Source organism: Drosophila arizonae, chromosome 3 (assembly GCF_054131065.1).
Source record: "Drosophila arizonae isolate 15081-1271.41 chromosome 3, UAZ_ARI_1.0, whole genome shotgun sequence".
Lineage (NCBI taxonomy): Eukaryota > Metazoa > Arthropoda > Insecta > Diptera > Drosophilidae > Drosophila > Drosophila arizonae.
This window is the reverse complement of record NC_142923.1, coordinates 20,555,874-20,573,594: the sequence shown is the minus strand read 5'-3', so window position 1 is coordinate 20,573,594 and position 17,721 is coordinate 20,555,874. Positions and strand designations below refer to the sequence as shown.

Here is a 17,721-nt window from a genome sequence, read left to right as displayed (position 1 = left end):
AATATCTAAGTCAATAATGCATAAAAATTATTTTTTTCAAATAGGAATATGTTTAATATTATTTCATTAATTTAAATATAAAAATAGAAAGCATAACATTCAATATGTAAAAAAAAAATCAACAAAAACAAAGAATACTCATAAATAACAGTGTCAATAATGTGTTGGCACACTTACAATCTATGAATCTTAACTTAAAATTAAAGCTAAAATATGATTAATTAACATAATTTTAATATTTTGTGTGGCCTCCCTGGGCATTTAAAACATGTTGAAGGCGTTTTTTCATAGAAGCTATAAGGTTTTTAATTAAATCAAGAGGGATTTTCTCCCACTCCTCAATTATAGCTGATTTGAGTTGTGTGCGGCTCTTAGGATTCCTTTTTCCAACTTTCTTCTTCAAGTATGCCCACACATGCTCAATCGGGTTAAGGTCAGGGCTCTGGGGGGGGTGTGTCAATCACTTTGCCACAGTTGTACAGCAGCCAAGTGCGAACAGTGAGTTCTTTATGCTTCGGATCGTTGTCCTGATAAAATTTAAAATTTGGCTTGTTGCCATTCAGAAAGCCGAATTTAGCCGCACTTGCTCTCAAAATTTGGAGGTACTGCTCTGCATTCATTGTGCTTTCAATGAATGCAATTTCTCCGACTCCCTTGCTTGATATACACCCCCATATCATCACCGATAATTTGCCAAATTTAATAGTGGGAATAATATTTTTGCTGTCAAGAGCCGTTAATGGCTTGCGCCATACCCTGGGAGGACCATCATTATAGTACTGCATCATTTTTGTTTCATCACAGAATATGACGTCCTCCCAATATTCTGCGGGGTAACAAGCCATGTTAACAGCAAAAGTTAAACGCTTTTCGATATTTGCTTTTGATAACAGAGGCTTTTTCCGCGCTACTCTCGAACTGTACTCATGGCTCATGAGGGCTTTGCGTACCGTTTCATGTGAGACATCTATGCCACATTCTTGGTTCAGCTCTTTAGCAAGACATCTTACAGAAATATGCGGATTAGCGTTCACTTTTCTGAAAATAAGACGCTCTACTCGTCCAGTGATCTTTTTTTTCGGCCCTCCTCCCGTCTTTAAAAGCAGCCTATTTTCTTTTTCGGCCCGGTTTATAACGTTATAAACCGTTCTCCTGGGCACAGAAAACATGTCCATCAATTCTGGAACGGATTTGCCCATCTCGTGGTTGTAATAGATGAGCTGCACCATCTCAAAGCTTAATCGCTTTCCAGGCATTTTAAAAAAAATATGAAATTTGTGCTTAAATGCGTAACTAGCGAAAATTGACAATCAAATGGCAAGAAATGTAAAAGAAAACGTTCATAGATGCATAAAATATCAACAGATAACAGTAAAATACCGTTACTTCTGAGAATTAGAGCAAAGCAGATGTGCAAAGCGCTCAGTGCCAACACATTATTGACACTGTTATTTATGAGTATTCTTTGTTTTTGTTGATTTTTTTTTTACATATTGAATGTTATGCTTTCTATTTTTATATTTAAATTAATGAAATAATATTAAACATATTCCTATTTGAAAAAAATAATTTTTATGCATTATTGACTTAGATATTTGCATCCAAAGTCAAAAAATTCAATTTTTTTTCAGTGTGCCAACTCATTCTTGACAGACTGTATATATATATATATATATATATATATATATATAATCTAAGGTCTTATAACCGTAGATTAAAAAAAACATATATATATGTAATATAAAAGGGATGCTTCCGTGAAAGTGGATTGGCAGTAGATATTTCAGCAATTATCAATTTAAATATTCATGATATAATATTATAAATGTACTTCTTCAAATAATATGATTTTATGTATTTGATGTTTTATTTAATAACGACATATATATATGCAAGCCTCTATACAGACTTACAGCAGTAAGCTCTCAAGTTATAGAAATACGTTACTTTGTTACATTTTAGAGAAATTAAACTGGTCCTCTATTTTTTTTAATACAAAAATGGAAAATAAGCAATATCTCAAGAATTGGAATTTAGACAGTTTTAATACATCAAATTCCCGTTGAGCAAACTAATAGTTATTAATACTTACATATGTTAACTAATAGGATATACGATCATACCTAAAATATGTTAAGTTTTAACACATGTTCGTATTGTTAACAAATGTTAAAATTTATTCATAACATAGGCATATGATTTTTAAATCTTCTGTTAATCTTCAACAGCTATTATTTATTATATGTATAACATGTCGTTTATAGACTTTTTCTTAACATTTCTATTATATCATTATGTTAGCATACGAACATAGAATTCTTATGTTGAGTATGAACATATTGAGTCCTTGCTTAAATATGTTAATACCTAACATAATATTAGTGTATGATCATCCCTTAACATATATTAGTCTTGCGCATATGTTAATCGATAACATGTCATTAACATATGTTAATTTTTAACATATATTTCTCGTTACATAACATACATTAATATGCCTTTAACCTATGTTTATCCGTAATATATATGACTTTTTAACTTCTGTTAATTTGGTACTTTTGAATTATCTGTAAACTCTTCGTTTTCCTCATTTGTTTTCTTGATACGTTTCTTATGATTCTCGCTGGAATAGTATAAATAGAATTAGGAAGAGTATTCAAACTCTTAGCGCAAAACCTTTAGGTCATTGTCGTAATCCTGCATGTATAAGCTGCAATAGATGTGCCAATCTTTCGAATCTGTGGGATCAGCAATTGTTGGTACACATACGTTATATATATATCGGAAATATGTTTTGTTAAAGGCATTTTCATACTTTACATTTGAACCAAATCTAAGGTAGCAAACTACGTGGATTAGTAGTGTAGTGTTAGTAGTACGAAATACATATGCAGGCATTTATTATTGTATTTAGGTGTATTAGCTGGGAAACAAAGGGCTCTCGAACAAAGGTTAGTCAATACATTCATCATTTAAGGCAGTAAGATATTCAGGTACCCACAAAAGGCTCTCAATTCAAATAATATAGGAACGTAAACTGCTTTTGTTTTTCCTTTTACACATTTCAACATTTGGAAGTCCGAGTCACAGTGAGTCAGTTATAACATATCACAGTCTGCACATGGGGGAAGGGAAGGTATAGATAGAAAACGAGTTTCGTTCGAGAGTTCCTGTTTCGGCAACTGATCAGCGGTTTAACAAGCAGTTAGTCTAATGACTTTCAAAGTTCTCAATATGGGATATGTGTTTACATATGTATAAATATTGCACTAGGTCTATATAGTATACACTAGTTGCTAGGTAATACAGTAGAATTACTTCCAACATATTTCAAGCAATATACTTTCTTTTTTTCAACAGCCTTAACCTTCAGTTTCCAAATCCAACCATAAATTAGCTACGATTTGACAACTAGTTCAAAAAAACCATGTGATGTGCTCTATGATCTAAAATTACGTATTACAATTATAAAACTAGCTAAAGCAGTTTTTGCTATTAATATTTAACTTATTTGTTAATGTTTTTTTTTTCTTTTTTTGGTTACAATTCACGCTTTGGTTCTGTCATGGCATACGTACTTAAGTTTTTTATTTGCATTATAGATCTTAGATCGTGTTACGCAGTGTCTTACCTGGATTTCGGATCGATATGAAGGGTATACCGAATTCGAATTCATTCTTTGGCCAATACTTGAGCAAGGGCTGACGCTGCGGCAGCTCCGACTCAACATAGAAATATGCGAAGAGCACCAGCACCGTATAGGCGGCGATAAATATGAATATATGCCAGAAGCCGTGCAGATAGGGAAAATTGATCGAGGACCAAGCCTCGCAGAACATCCGATCGTTGATCCAACAGAACACGGCCACGGCCCAAACAGTTGTCGCCCTCAAGCCGAGGCGATAGACGCGCTGATCACGAACTCTGCAGAGGAGAAATATAAATTAAATTTAAATTTCATCTAAATTATATTAACCTTTCTCAAAATTCATTTTCTATAGAAAAACGTAATACAAGAATTTTTCATTTTAAATGTATATTATATATGAAATATAATTTTTATAAGCCCAAAGTTCCCTAGCTTATAAAATTATATTAATTATAATAATTAATTATATATTATAATATTACATTTTAAGAACAGAATGCATACTATAGTTAACTGTAATGCAAATGCATATAAAATCATAAAAATATGAACATAATTGTATTTTAGTTATATATAAACTCTATGACATCATTTAGTATTTTTACTAGATGCTACCAACAGAAATCACAATCTGATTTATTGTGTTGTATAACCCGGAATAGCTTATCTTTATAGATTCCCAATTACTCTGTTGTGCGATTCGAATTTTCAATTATAATTGATTTGAAATGGAAACGTTTGAAGTGGTGCTTAAGAGCTCAAACTCGAACTCATCTAAATAAAATGGAATTTATGAAAAGGGTTTCACAGGAATTTTTGAATAATCTTGCTTAAAAATGCAATCCATTTTCAAAACACCCCATGATTTATGAACTAAAACTATTCTACGGCAAGCCTCTAATGAACTTTGACTCGATTTATTATAAGCATCGTATGATGTATTGGAAGCGAACGTAAATATATATAGATTAAACAATGGGTCTACCTGTTTCGAGCTGATAAAGCCCATGGGCTTTGTTAAACATGCATGAAATTGATAAGGATTGAGCGGTTGGCAGAAAAAAAAAATGATATATGACTAATCAGTTATCGGTCAACAAGACCGAAATGAGACGGCTTATCAGCCAGGTAGGTGGTGTTTAGGGCAAGTGGTTCTAGGGTGGGACATACGCACCGCTGCAGCTCACTGTAGAGCATTATCATTGTCGGCACGCCCATGAGCATCAGCACAAAGGCGTTTACAATGGGCTTCCACCAGCACAAAGCCGTCGCGATTATGGCCGATATCAGCATGAGCCAACTGAAGGCTTTCCTATATTAAGTAGACAAGGGTTAGACACTATCTATCATGCAGGCATTTTCTTTGCATATTATATCATTTATCAAATAAACTTACCGATCGTTCTTCACGAACTTTGGATAGTAGCGCTTGGGATAGAAGAGCGAGAAGCCGGCTATAAACACCCACAATATGGCCAGTTCATCGAGCAGCTGTCCCAATAGACTCAGCGTCGCATGGAAATACATCGAACTCAGACCCACGACAATCAGCAGAACCCACAGCAAATGTATTCCGGGCGTGACGAACTTTCCGTATTCCTTAAACAGCATTATCAGCACTGGCGGCAGTAGAATAAACAGAAAGTTGCTGAACTGTTGTGACGAAAAGATAAAACAATGAAAATGTTTTTCAATAATAAATAAGATTTAAAAAACATATGGGTTAGAGTTAGGATAGTTTATTTTAATTTAAAAATTTAGAAAGATATAACATTAATTTTGTAATTATTTGAAGTTTTCAATGAATAAAACAATGAAAATGTTTTTCAATAATAAATAAGATTTAAAAACATATGGGTTAGAGTTATGATAGTTTATTTTAATTTAAAAATTTAGAAAGATATAACATTAATTTTGTAATTATTTGAAGTTTTCAATGAATATTGTATTTAAAATTAAAATGAAATCTTAAATGAATATGAACTTAAATTCGTTACTAAAATAGCAAAGTTGAACAAACTGAGGACCTCGCTGACGATGCAAAAATAATGATTACGTACATACGTCATTATTATTGAATGAAGTACGGTATAATTTCCTTTGCGTGTTCCATTCACAGCAATATAATAATAGAATAACTGCAATTGCTTTTTTAATCAAAAATAGTGGCTTAATAGCTGTTAATTTAAAATTATAATAGAAATTTGAAATGAATAAAGAATTTAAAATTAAAATTTAGGCTTTTAATAACAATATAATTTAAAATTATAAATTAATAAAGAATTTAAATTTTGCATTTAAATAGAAAATTATATAAAAATGAACACTTTAATTAAAATTTTTAAAAATATATAGAACTTAAAATTAAAATATTTATTTAATTTCTAAATAATTAATATATATTTATTATTAATATTTTTATATACATTATTAAATAGAATTTAAAATAAATATTGATATAGAATTAAATGTTTTAAATGCCATTTTAAATAATTAATATAATTAACATTTAAAATTTTGTCATTTATTTAATATTATCCATTAATATTAAATAAATAAAAATTTTCAAAATATAAATCTAATTTTTAAATGTAAAATTAAATTTAAAAAAAATTATATAAGTTCAGAATTTAAAATTATAATTTCAAATATATATATATATAGATAGGCATTTATAAGCAAAAGTAAAAATCAGCTCAATTTATTAAGGTTTTGCAAAGGTAAAAAAAAACTGCCGAAAATACGTAATTAATATTCAAAGATGGGTTTAGCTAATGCGCTGGCAAAAAAGGAAAGGTGGAATCGTTAATTCATGAAGCTTTGTAGAAATTCGTAAAATAGGCCGAGTGCTATGAGACATAATCAACGACTAGCAGATACCCTAACCAAATCAAAACACAGAGACACGTTCAACTAATCTAGATTAAATTTGAATTAAGCTAAATATATATACATATATATATTTTTATATGAATGTTTTTATATATGCTTGTGCATGTCCATGTAAGTGTGACAAACAGTTTGTCATGCAATTTGTTCCACATATTTAACACTTCACACAAAACAAACAAAGCAATTTTCAGTTCGTGTCATCTGAACAAGTTTTCACCCGAAGCACGAGAACAAAGAATGACAAGAATAAATTATCAGGCAAAAGCATAATTAAACAAATTTTAAATTGTGTATAGGAAGCAGAAGGAGACAAATAGTACACAATTTTGTATTTAAAAAAATATATTTAACAACACTAAAGGCCAGAATGAGCTGAGGCTAGGCGAAGCTGTCTTGATATTTATATAATACATGGATATTTTGTTGTATCTGAAATCAACACATTCTGGTGTTCATTTTATGACCATGCGATATGGTATATACTATATAGGATATGTGAACAGCCCTGAGGTAGTTAATTAACTTATTGCACTTGAGCGCAAGCCCAATTAAATGACAAAGTATTGTAAAAAAATTGCAGCAGAAACAGAAAATATACAGAATATTATATGATATATCAAAATAAGAAACATTTAGCCATTACTTAGAATAATGAAAAAGTCAAGAGTTTCATTCATTACCACAGGTTTGTTATTAGCATTAGTATCGCATATAATTAGACCTAACTCACACTTAGCAATGCAATAACAATGATAATGACACTTGAAACTACCATTTGGATAATTACAAAAATTCTATTTGTTTTAGTAGATATACAGCGATATGAAGTAATATATATGAGATATATGTATATCTATACCCTGCACTATCTGAAAGACTTCACATTTATTGATTGATATTATAATATATTGTGTGGGAAATCTGTGTCCATCAATCACATTTTATATACATATCAGCCCTATTAGATCAAATTGAAGGGTAAAATTTATAATGGGAAGGGAAATAAACAGATGTTTCTGCTTTAAAAAAATAATCTTAGGATATATAAAATATTTAAATATAAATTTTTACGACTATCCTTTTAATATTCAGAATACATAACATTAAAAATGGTAATTTTCATATTTTTTTGTACATTTACATTTTTGTTATATTTTATAGCTTAAGTTTTAAATATCAAAATTCGAATCATGCGGCCAATCTCAGTGATTATAAAAAGCTATTCTGGTATGGACTAATCTAGTGACCTATCTACATATATAATAATCTCTGTGTTTCTCATGTTAATCAGGTTACAAATTCCCTTTACTTTTTATATTCATTAGAATATCAACCAAATTTCTTCACGAAACAGAATTTCTCTCGTATCCGGCACGGGGATTACAGTTTGGTTTTTGTATGTATTTACTTTATATACATTATAAAATATATAAATATATATATATATACATTATAAAATATGTTGTATACTCTTAAAAGTCTTGATTACGCTGACCAAAACAAAATGAAGTTAAACATTAGTTGATAGCATAAACCGGGAAAATCAGTGACAAATAATATGAGTACACACGTACTTTGATTCGTGTCTATACAAAGGAATCAGCGTTTCACGCATGAACTTTGAGTTTTTGTTTGTGATAAATAATTAGTTCAAGAAATTGAATTCGAAACAGAGATAAGAAAATGTAATAACAAATCTACTGTAACTAATAGTACTTTGTTCAATTATACATTTGGTTAAAGAAATAATGCTAAAAACAGCTTCTAATTGAGACGAGACACATGCATACGATTTTACATTATCAGTTTCACACTAGAATTTCACATCTTCGTGAATAATTTCAATTATGCTCAATGGTCGCACTTGTGGCAGCTAAGTATGTGTGTATGTGTGCAAATAACTGTAGCTGCAAGTGTTGACAAGTGTTTGCTAAGAGCATCTTTGCGTTGTTTACATTCAGCATGCGTCTGTGTGAGAAGCTTTCACATGTATGCGAAAAGGTCAAGGCCTTTATAGCAGGCTGTAAGTGTGTAAGTGTGTGAGGGTGAGGGTGTGAATGGGTGTGTGGGGGTGAATCTCTTTCTGCATATGCAGTGTAAAATTATGACTGCCATATAACGGGACACATGCATACAAACATATATCTTTATACATACGCACCGTGTTGACGAACTCTGCAATATTTGAAGATATTAAATAATTGCCCTCGCACCAATCAACGGGCGAGCTTCCGGGTCGAAACAAATAAATAGCATAAAGATCCATAACGCTGCCCGTGTCCATGTTGATTTCAATAAAAGTTAATAATATTAACCAAAACACTTGACTTCTGCTACGCGTCACACTAATCGATTCGCTTAATTGAGCTTAGTTTCGATTATTTCTTAATTTCTTTGTTCTTTGAAGGCACGTTAGTTATGTGTATTTGAATTTGAAGCAATTGTTTGCATAATAGCCTAGCAATTGCACTGATGCAGTTATTTTCGCGTGCCTCTGTTCATTTATTTTGGGGCTTTGGCGTTTTGCATGTTGTTCGTTCTGTTTGTTGTTGTTTGATGTTCCCTTATATTTTCTGTGTGATAGTTTCGTGAAAGTTCTGCGCCCTTATATAAGTATCTTTGGTTCATTTGTGCTTTGTCAAAGGATAACTGGATTGCATTTCATCTATACGCTTTGTCATTGTGCGCTGCTTTTGTTCAATTTGCAAATGTGCGTAGTTGTTGTCAATTCGACGTAAAAAATGAATTTTCTATACAGCTGCGCGGAGTAAACACGTCTTTCGCGTTGGCGTACGCTTTGTTTACTGTTAATGTTATGTTACGCTTGTACTCGAAATATCAGCAACCGATACGAGTAGCTTGGGCAATGAGTATTTCGTTTGAGTAAACAGTGCTATAAAATGCTCAAAATCTACTTGCCATTCTGTGTATTTAAGACGACGTGGAAATTAAATTCATATGTTTTAGCTGATGATATTGTGAATAATTTGGAATAAATTTAATTTAAAAATGCCAAAAAATATTGTTTACTTTAGATAATTTTTAAAACATTTAAATTATTATGGAACATATAAAATAATAAATATAGATAAGTAATGAACGATGTATTAACTATATTTGATTTTATTAAAAATGTGTAATATGTTGAATGTTTGTATCTAAACTTGAATTTTATTATTTTATATAATTTGTACAGGCAAAAGTCATTTTTCTTGCCAGCGCACACTTAACGGCTTAAAACACCACGAAAATGTATCGATATATATTTTTTGTAATATCAATATTCAAATAAAGTTAAATGATTAAAAATAAGTATTGCTCAACACTGTTCATTGGTTTCCTTCGTGTTTTGCCGGCACGCGTTGCATTGTTGTTTAAATTTTGATTCTGCACATTTAAGATGTTTCCACAAAGAAGCTCGGTAACATATCGCACACCCACCTCCCACCAGCCACCACCGGCCATTGAATTGGCCAACAATGTGGACTATCCCAATCTCAATGTTGCGGATATGAATGCCCGGCTGGAGAACCTGTCACCCAGACTGCTCGACTGCTTCGACAGCATTACAATGAATGAACAGCAGCATTTTGCATTGGCCACAAACCATCGAGAGGGTAGCCAATGGTGGGGCATGCTCTTCGGCTACAATCAAACGGACCACATGACCGTTGACAATGCGGACTTCAAGTTGCAATGCGACTCGACTGTGAACATTCTACGCTATGCTGATAACAATATACTGCTCGTAGCGTTGGGTGATACGCGGCTGCAGGCCTGGTCGACATATTCCACGGTGCGCAATCCAGAGACGCCATATTGTCTGTTTCTCATTGGCGAAAGTGACGCACACAAGGCGCCCATTAATCAGCTCAGCGTGATCAAATCTCAGCCACAGCACGCAGTGACCACCTGCCTGGATAATGCGCTCAATGTGAGTATATACTAATAACTATATCCTTATGCTTATATTTCCTACATACGATTTGGTTGCAGGTCTGGGATATTTCTGGCGCCGATTTATGCAGCACGTATCGTGCGCGTTGCGCTCATAACTCGAAAATAACAGGATTGGCTACTTCAGCCACAGCTGCTAGCCAATTGGTCACCTGTGATCGCGGTGGCTGTGCACGCTTGTGGGACATACGTGCTTCATCGCCCACCTCCATGTGTCTCTATGATGATAAGACGCATTTGCTTAGCTTCACCTGTGCCGCTTGGGCAGCGCCCACTGAGCTCCAAGGCGACAATTATGTCCATCTGGGGGACTATGATGGCAATGTCCATACGCTGGATATACGAGTGCCACGCAAGCTTCAACAAACTATATCCTATTTCGATGAGGCTCATGTCTCACAGCTGCTAGTGAATGGGTAGGCGAGGAGTAGCAACAACTTTATTAGCTGAAGAACTACATTTGCTTCTCTTTTACAGCTCCCATCTGGCGGTCATGAGCAATCTGCCAGCTGGAGTAAAGATAGCCAAGGTGACAGAGGCACATGATGTTATCTACACCAATGAGAATACGCACGACCGTCTCACGGATGCCATTTGGCGAGATGATCACACGCTGCTGACCATTGGCCATGGACGAAAAATGGCAACACATAAGATATAGACGATAGCTTTTGAATATGAATAATAAATCTAATTAATATTTATTCTATAAAAGCAATGTATATATGGCTTGGTTAACAATATTTGTATATATAATACGTATATACCTATGTAAATAGAATTCATATAGTAAATTCCTGAATCTATGGAGTTTTCCTTCAAACCATCTTTAACTGAATTAATCCTTGTATTTCAGTGTAATAAAAATTGGGAAACAATTCATAATTCATTCAGAATCTATGTCTACAGTGAGTTTTTAAATATATTTTATATAACAACACATATCAGTTTAGATATTCAAATTGAATCAAGAGAATCGTGTGGTCAACTAAACATTGAATTATTATAAAAGTTCAAATTCACAAGCTCCAATAAAACAACCACAAGTTCAGCTCACTTAACTATTTACATTTAATATCATTATTATATTTAAATTATAATTGCGTCAATAAATTGTAATAATCAATTCAAGATTTGTGATTCATTCTTGTTCACCTTTGATTTCCTTTTGGCACACAACGTTTAACAAAAGACGCAAATGCAAAACTTACACTAAACAACATGTAAAATTAAACAACCGCAGTAAAAAAAGCAATACTTTTTCAATAATTCTTATATGTAGGAGTGTGATTGATAGGCAGCTATGGCAGCTTTTTTGCGGGATGAGAAATGGGGGGAAAAATGTTTTCGATTAATTTTTCCAGAAAATTAAAACTTTTTCACATTCAGTTCGCGTTTTGCTTAGTGCCGTCGCCGTTTGGTTGGCGGCTCAAGGAAATTGTTTTCCTCCTCCTCGATCTCCATTTGATCCAGTTTCATCATTTGCTTCGCCTTCTGCAGCATCGTTGTATCCCTTAACCAGGTGCTCTTGAGCACAGCATCAATTGAGGGTCGCTTCTCGGGATCCACAATGAGCATCTGTTTGATCAACAACTTGGCGCGCTGCGAGATGCCCTGCCAGGCGGGATGGCGAAAGCGGAAAATTCCCTTCTTGATCTGCTCACCAGCCGGCGAGCCGTACTCATCCGAAAAGGGTAAAGTGCCACTTAGACTGTAAACAGATACGCCTTAGATCTCGAAATGGTATGACAACTTATATATATTAAATATACCATGTGTACAACACCACTCCCAGACTCCAAATGTCCACTTTCTGAGTATAGGATTCACGTCCTCCTGTGATTAGCACCTCGGGTGCTACATAAAGAGGCGTGCCGCATAGCGTACGCATCACTGAATCCTTGTGCACAAATTTGCTTAATCCAAAATCGGATACTTTGAGCAAAGTATCCTCATCGCTGGACTCAAGCAGCACATTGTCCGGCTTCAGATCGCGATGCGTGATGCCTGGAAGAAAGCGAATATTAACGAATTGTCAATATCAATATCAATATCAATAGAACGAGCATACCTTTATCATGCAGGTATTTGACTGCATGGCACATTTGATAGAAATACAACTTGGATGTCTCCTCGCTGAGCAGCTTCTTGCTAATGATGCGATTTAGTAAGTCTCCGCCGCGCATAAATTCCAGCACCATATAAACGGAGTCCGGCCTGTCTACAATATCGTGCATGCGCACCACGCACGGATGCGATAGATTCTTCATGATCTTTGCCTCGTTGAGCACACGTTCCGGATCGTTCAGATTAGTGTTCGGATGCGCGCTCACCTCCAGCATATTCTTCTTCACGATTTTCATGGCGAACTGCTCACAGGTGCGACGATCATAGACGAGCCGCACCAAGCCATACGCACCTGAGCCCAGTTTACGATTTATATAATAGGTGGACGTGATTTCAGGTGGCAGGCCAATCGCTTCGTTTGGGCTAAGATCCTTGAAGACAAACGCTGAAAAACAAAGGAAAATGTTGCAGGTGCAGAAATTTCCATATTCTGCTCGGATTTCTGCAAAACTCTGCAGGACTCACCTTTATAGGTGGGATGAGAGAGAGCGATGATGTCGTCATTTTGTAAGATGCGCGTTTTGTTCGTCCCAATTTTTTCGCCATTCACAAATGTTCCGTTGCGTGAGAGATCCTTGAAAGGGGAGGGTTGCAAATTCAATCGAATTCAATGTAGTTCAAAATTATTTTCGGGCGCACTCTTCGTGTTGCTTACCTGTATATAAACCGGATTTGTCAGCTCACAGTTAGCGCGCTTTATGATAAAATGCACCTTGGATATGCGCGATAGAATTTTCTCAGGTAAATCATTGAGCGTCAATATTAAATCATTCAGCTCACCGCGACCAGCTGAAAATTCGTCGTTATTCAAGTCTAATAAGAAACGAAAAGAAGCAGTTATAGAAATATCACATGTGAGAAAGTGAACGACTAAGAAATACTCTGCTACCTGTTTATAAGCAAGATGTTTTTTTTAGCTAATCGTTATCAGAGGGAGAAAAAACGAGAGATTAATAGAATGGATAAACCGTGAGAGACAGGCTACCAAAGAGAGAAAAAACACACAGAGTGCGAAAGAGACGGGATAAATTGATGTAGATAGAAGAGAAGAGAGAGACATACCGCCAGCGAACCAATGAAAAACAGGCCGTAAGAGAAAGAAACAATAGCGCGTCGAGCGATATACACACAGAGAGGTATACAGCAAAAGAGCTTAACATAGATTTCATTTTTAAAGATCACATACATACGCACTTTACTTAGAATTTAAACAACATAACATAAGCAGACGTTGAATTCATGAGAATTGCAGACGAAATCGTTGAATTCAAATGTAACGTTTCGTTACACAAATCTAATAAGAGTTGCCAGTTCCAAATAGATTCCCGTTTACAAAGCAAGCATATCAGGAGATAAACACATACACACCGACACATATGTTTATGTATGTATGCATGTACATAACGTATACAAATACATACATATACACCTTTGCAAACTTAATGTGCATTAAATTATCAACAACCAAATTATAAATATACACATGTATAAATAAGTAATATATAAATAAAAAAAAAACATTTAAATGTTGCAATTAACAGTTACCAACACTAAAGGACGAATGCGTATAGATTATTCTGTATGACTTGACGCTCGTACCGAGAGACTTGATTTTAATATTCTTTCCATAGAGCCGGCCCCAAACAATTTTTTCCATGGGCTGGCTCTCTACCTGGGTCCAAATATTGGACGCTTGGCTCTGGGTGCCCTGTGTGCCTTGTGTGTCCCGAGCCATGTTGTTTGTTTCAATTCCGTCTTCTGTTGATATTCGCAGTAACTGTTCCTTTCCGTTTAAATTCGCTGCGCAAATGTAAATGTGCAGTTATCCTAACGCACATACGCAGTCACACACATACATTTACACATACACAGAGGCGGCACAACTTCTAACTCTAAATATATATATGTAAAGGCGCGACGCTTTGCAACAATATACTACACAGAACTGATTGTTTACAATAAATTATTGCAGCGTTTGCAATATAATTCGCATTTAGTTTTCATACACAAAACACAATGTTGCTGAGCTGCGCGCGACGTCTGTACATACATATGTATGCCTGGATGTGAACTGTTTGACTGCTGCCGTCTAGGGCTGAATCGTTCAATGCATATGAAAAGTGTTGTACAATCTCGGTAAGCTACCAAGATTTTTCGGCTTCAACATACATTGACAGCTAAATATATGATTGTCAAATGTATTTAACATTCAGTTGTGTTAAGCAAATATTTTTGTTCAATTAAACTTAGTTTTTCAATTAAATACGCGAAAACCGGCAAACTAAAAATTTGAATTTACTCATTTTGAATAGTTACCGATTGTTGATAGCAATAAGGCATTCATCGAAAAGTGGTATCGTAATACAGCTTTTAATGCATCCCTTGAATTTGGCGCGCAATGCCGGCAGCTGGCCACAGTTGATAGAATCTAAGCAAATGGAAAACATTTGCGCTGCATTAGAGCCGCAATTTCCTTGTCGTGAATCGGCAATAAGCACATTAGCTGAGCTAATTGGCGACTGCAATGAGACATATCCACCAGCTATTTATATATACGGACACAGCGGGACCGGCAAAACCTCGCTGACCAAAGCCTTCCTTCAGCAATGTCAACAGCAGCAAAAGGTCCGAACTGCCCAGCTGAATGCCATCGAATGCTATACAACAAAAATATTGCTCGAGAATATCCTGGATTCACTGTCCCAAGAACATTCGGAGCAGCAGATGGGTACAGAGTCTTTGCGTGCGGATAATATGTTGGAATTTGTAGAGCAACTGCGTCGTTGGCATGGAAGCAATGCTCGAGGATTTCTCATAGCTGTCGACAATGCGGAACGACTGCGCGACATGGATGCAAATGTGCTGCCAGTGCTGTTGCGCCTGCAGCAGTTAACAGGTCTCAATCTGTGCGTGCTGCTGCTCTCGCAACTGCCCTTCGAAAAGTACTACAATAAGACGGGTCTCACCGAGATCATCAGTCTCCATCTGGCACAATACAACAAGGCAGAAACGTTGCGCATACTCAGCAGCGACTTTGACCAGATGCGGCGACAAATGCTGCAACAAATGAAGGAAGATCAACTGCAACTGGCTGAACAGGCGCTGACTCCCGATTTCTATAGCAACTATTTGAATCTCTTTCTGAGCGTCTTTTACAAGGCCTGCCGTGATGTGCCCGAGCTGCAGTTGACGGCTCGCAAGTGTTTTGCCATCTATTTGCAGCCCGTGCTGGATGGCAGTGTGGAGTGCACGGATGTGTCGCGTCTCTGGCGGCACATAGCTGGGCCACTGCGTGCCGCCCTTACGCAGATCTATATGCGCATAGATAAGCCGCTCGGCGAGCCGGCCGTTGAGGATCAGAGTGTGCGCAAGCTGGCCCAATCACTGGAGTTACCCTATTATGGAAAATTTCTGCTTATCGCTGCATTCCTCGCCAGCCACAACTCCGCCAAGCAGGACAAGCGTCTGTTCGTCAAGCATCATGGCAAGCAACGCAAGCGCATGCAAACGGTCAATGCCAGAGCCAAGGTAGATAATAGCTAAGATCAATTTTAATCATTCTCTAATGTCTGCTCCGATTTTTCAGAATGTCGACAAGATGTCCACGACCCTGGGCCCCAAATCCTTTAGCATTGATCGCCTGCTAGCCATTTTCTATGCCATACTCGATGAGAAGGTGGGCCTCACCTGCAATCTACTCTCGCAGATCTCCACGCTGGTGCACTTGAAGCTGCTCAGCTTTGTCTCTGGCGAACAAAATATCATGGATGGCTCCGCCAAGCTGCAGTGCACCGTCGGCCTGGACTTCGTCGTCCACATTGGCAAAGTGGTGGGCTTCAATGTGCGCCAGTATCTATGCGACTTTATGTAACTATTTATGGAAATATATTATACTAACAGTCCAGTCTGCCTACGCACGAATTTTGACCGGATGGTATATAACAATATAGAAAGTACAGACAGTAAATCTAGCATAATAATATTATTACATAATTAATAGTCTCTAAATATATTTAACAAATAGTCAGGTAAGTCGCTAATGTGCACTGTCTCCGCCAGCTGTGTGTCCCGGCTGCGCAACTGCAGCAATCCGTTGCTTAGTGTTTGCTGCTCGTCCAGGAGCAGGGCATAGGGCACGCCCAGGCGATCGTACGTCTCTAGCTGTTGTGTCAACTGTTTGGCATTCGCCGCTAGCGCATATCCTTCCTGCTGCAGCCTCAGCTTGGCACGCAGCAGCACATCTGTGACGTGGGCGCATAGATCTTGCAGATCCACGGATCGAATTTGCTCCGTCTTTTGTATGCCGGCAATGGCGCATTGATAGGGTGCCAGCACTCGATTGAGGAGCAGCGAACGTGCCTCTCGACCATGATCACAGCCATCCAGCAGCAGGGCGCAGCTGGCGGGCTCCAGCTCAATCACCGAACGTATCACAGCGGGCAATAGTGGAGCACCAGTGCGTGCGTCTGGCAGCTGAAAGTCCTCACTCTCAGCTGGCAACTGCACCAAGCTCAGCTGCTCCACCGTCACATCCCCGGCTGCGCCAAAGGAAGCGCGAATATCGATGGCCTGGCAGCCAGCTGGTTTCTCCAGCTTGGCTTGAGCGACAATGGCATAGCGACTGGGATTCGAGGAATAGCGCATCCACCAGATCTTGCTCTCGCGCTGCACATTGTAAAAGTGCTCCAAGCCACGATGCGGCTCCACAAAGAAATCGGTGATCAAATGCGTGACGGACTGGGCAGGCTGGAAAATAGATTGACTTTGCTGTGTCTCGCCGGCGCGTTGCTGCTTCAAAAGCGTGGGACACTTTGCTTTGCTGGGATGCAGTTCCAGCAGCTGTCGAAAGTGCTGCCGGAAGAGTTGCGAGTGCACAAAGCCAAAACGTGAGAGACACAATGCATCGGTAGAGGAATTGCTGCCCAAATTAACAGCCAAGGGGCGCATGCGGAGCCAATGCTGCTGTAGCTGCTGGGCATAGGCAGAGCCATGGGTCAGAAGCTCTATATGTGGAGTAAGTGCGTCATGCGAGCAGCGAAAAAAGCCGGCGGCTTCTAGATGTTTAAGACAGCGGCTGAGGCGGGTGGACATGGTAA

At 36.9% G+C, this 17,721-nt stretch overlaps 5 protein-coding genes across 6 annotated transcripts; 2 read left to right on the top strand and 3 right to left on the bottom strand.

Moving 5' to 3' along the window:
- Positions 1 to 1,493: 1,493 nt before the first annotated feature.
- On the bottom strand, positions 1,494 to 9,705 carry bwa (alkaline ceramidase). The gene is made up of 5 exons (XM_018001718.2): positions 8,703 to 9,705; positions 5,046 to 5,302; positions 4,824 to 4,961; positions 3,632 to 3,924; positions 1,494 to 2,738 (listed from the first exon to the last, which is right to left on the bottom strand). The coding sequence occupies exons 1-5, from the start codon at positions 8,823 to 8,825 to the stop codon at positions 2,665 to 2,667; spliced, it is 885 nt and encodes a 294-aa protein (XP_017857207.1). The 5' UTR covers positions 8,826 to 9,705; the 3' UTR covers positions 1,494 to 2,664.
- Positions 9,706 to 9,839: 134 nt separating this feature from the next.
- On the top strand, positions 9,840 to 11,321 carry vls (valois). The gene is made up of 3 exons (XM_018001709.2): positions 9,840 to 10,475; positions 10,538 to 10,914; positions 10,976 to 11,321. Exons 1-3 carry the CDS (start codon positions 9,942 to 9,944, stop codon positions 11,157 to 11,159), a joined length of 1,095 nt encoding a protein of 364 aa, XP_017857198.1. The 5' UTR covers positions 9,840 to 9,941; the 3' UTR covers positions 11,160 to 11,321.
- A 224-nt stretch (positions 11,322 to 11,545) lies between these two features.
- On the bottom strand, positions 11,546 to 14,726 carry lok (ovarian-specific serine/threonine-protein kinase loki). 2 transcript variants are annotated; one of them, XM_018001706.2, is made up of 6 exons: positions 14,171 to 14,726; positions 13,281 to 13,438; positions 13,091 to 13,199; positions 12,570 to 13,010; positions 12,271 to 12,505; positions 11,546 to 12,209 (listed from the first exon to the last, which is right to left on the bottom strand). In XM_018001706.2, exons 1-6 carry the CDS (start codon positions 14,358 to 14,360, stop codon positions 11,900 to 11,902), a joined length of 1,443 nt encoding a protein of 480 aa, XP_017857195.1. In that variant the 5' UTR covers positions 14,361 to 14,726; the 3' UTR covers positions 11,546 to 11,899. The 2 variants fall into 2 exon arrangements, with proteins under 2 accessions (XP_017857195.1, XP_017857196.1); XM_018001707.2 differs by having other exon boundaries at positions 14,225 to 14,723.
- Positions 14,727 to 14,822: 96 nt separating this feature from the next.
- Positions 14,823 to 16,592, top strand: Orc5 (origin recognition complex subunit 5). Its single transcript, XM_018001708.2, has 2 exons — positions 14,823 to 16,153; positions 16,212 to 16,592. The coding sequence occupies exons 1-2, from the start codon at positions 14,999 to 15,001 to the stop codon at positions 16,494 to 16,496; spliced, it is 1,440 nt and encodes a 479-aa protein (XP_017857197.1). The 5' UTR covers positions 14,823 to 14,998; the 3' UTR covers positions 16,497 to 16,592.
- Positions 16,593 to 17,716, bottom strand: PolG2 (DNA polymerase subunit gamma-2, mitochondrial). Its single transcript, XM_018001229.2, has one exon. It carries the CDS (start codon positions 17,714 to 17,716, stop codon positions 16,619 to 16,621), a length of 1,098 nt encoding a protein of 365 aa, XP_017856718.1. The 3' UTR covers positions 16,593 to 16,618.
- Positions 17,717 to 17,721: the final 5 nt, after the last annotated feature.

Excerpts from the sequence above, each read along its gene's own strand:
- bwa (XM_018001718.2), bottom strand. The coding sequence starts at position 8,825 with ATGGACACGGGCAGCGTTATGGATCTTTATGCTATTTATTTGTTTCGA. Across the intron at positions 5,303-8,702 it reads TTGCAGAGTTCGTCAACACG|TTCAGCAACTTTCTGTTTAT; the intron begins GTGCGTATGTAT and ends TCGTCACAACAG. Across the intron at positions 2,739-3,631 it reads CATATCGATCCGAAATCCAG|ATTCGAAAGATTGGCACATC; the intron begins GTAAGACACTGC and ends CTGATCCCACAG.
- vls (XM_018001709.2), top strand. The coding sequence starts at position 9,942 with ATGTTTCCACAAAGAAGCTCGGTAACATATCGCACACCCACCTCCCAC. Across the intron at positions 10,476-10,537 it reads GCCTGGATAATGCGCTCAAT|GTCTGGGATATTTCTGGCGC; the intron begins GTGAGTATATAC and ends ATTTGGTTGCAG. Across the intron at positions 10,915-10,975 it reads TCACAGCTGCTAGTGAATGG|CTCCCATCTGGCGGTCATGA; the intron begins GTAGGCGAGGAG and ends TCTCTTTTACAG.
- lok (XM_018001706.2), bottom strand. The coding sequence starts at position 14,360 with ATGGCTCGGGACACACAAGGCACACAGGGCACCCAGAGCCAAGCGTCC. Across the intron at positions 12,506-12,569 it reads CAAATACCTGCATGATAAAG|GCATCACGCATCGCGATCTG; the intron begins GTATGCTCGTTC and ends GCTTTCTTCCAG. Across the intron at positions 12,210-12,270 it reads GGAGTGGTGTTGTACACATG|TCTAAGTGGCACTTTACCCT; the intron begins GTATATTTAATA and ends ATCTGTTTACAG.
- Orc5 (XM_018001708.2), top strand. The coding sequence starts at position 14,999 with ATGCATCCCTTGAATTTGGCGCGCAATGCCGGCAGCTGGCCACAGTTG. Across the intron at positions 16,154-16,211 it reads CGGTCAATGCCAGAGCCAAG|AATGTCGACAAGATGTCCAC; the intron begins GTAGATAATAGC and ends CCGATTTTTCAG.
- PolG2 (XM_018001229.2), bottom strand. The coding sequence starts at position 17,716 with ATGTCCACCCGCCTCAGCCGCTGTCTTAAACATCTAGAAGCCGCCGGC.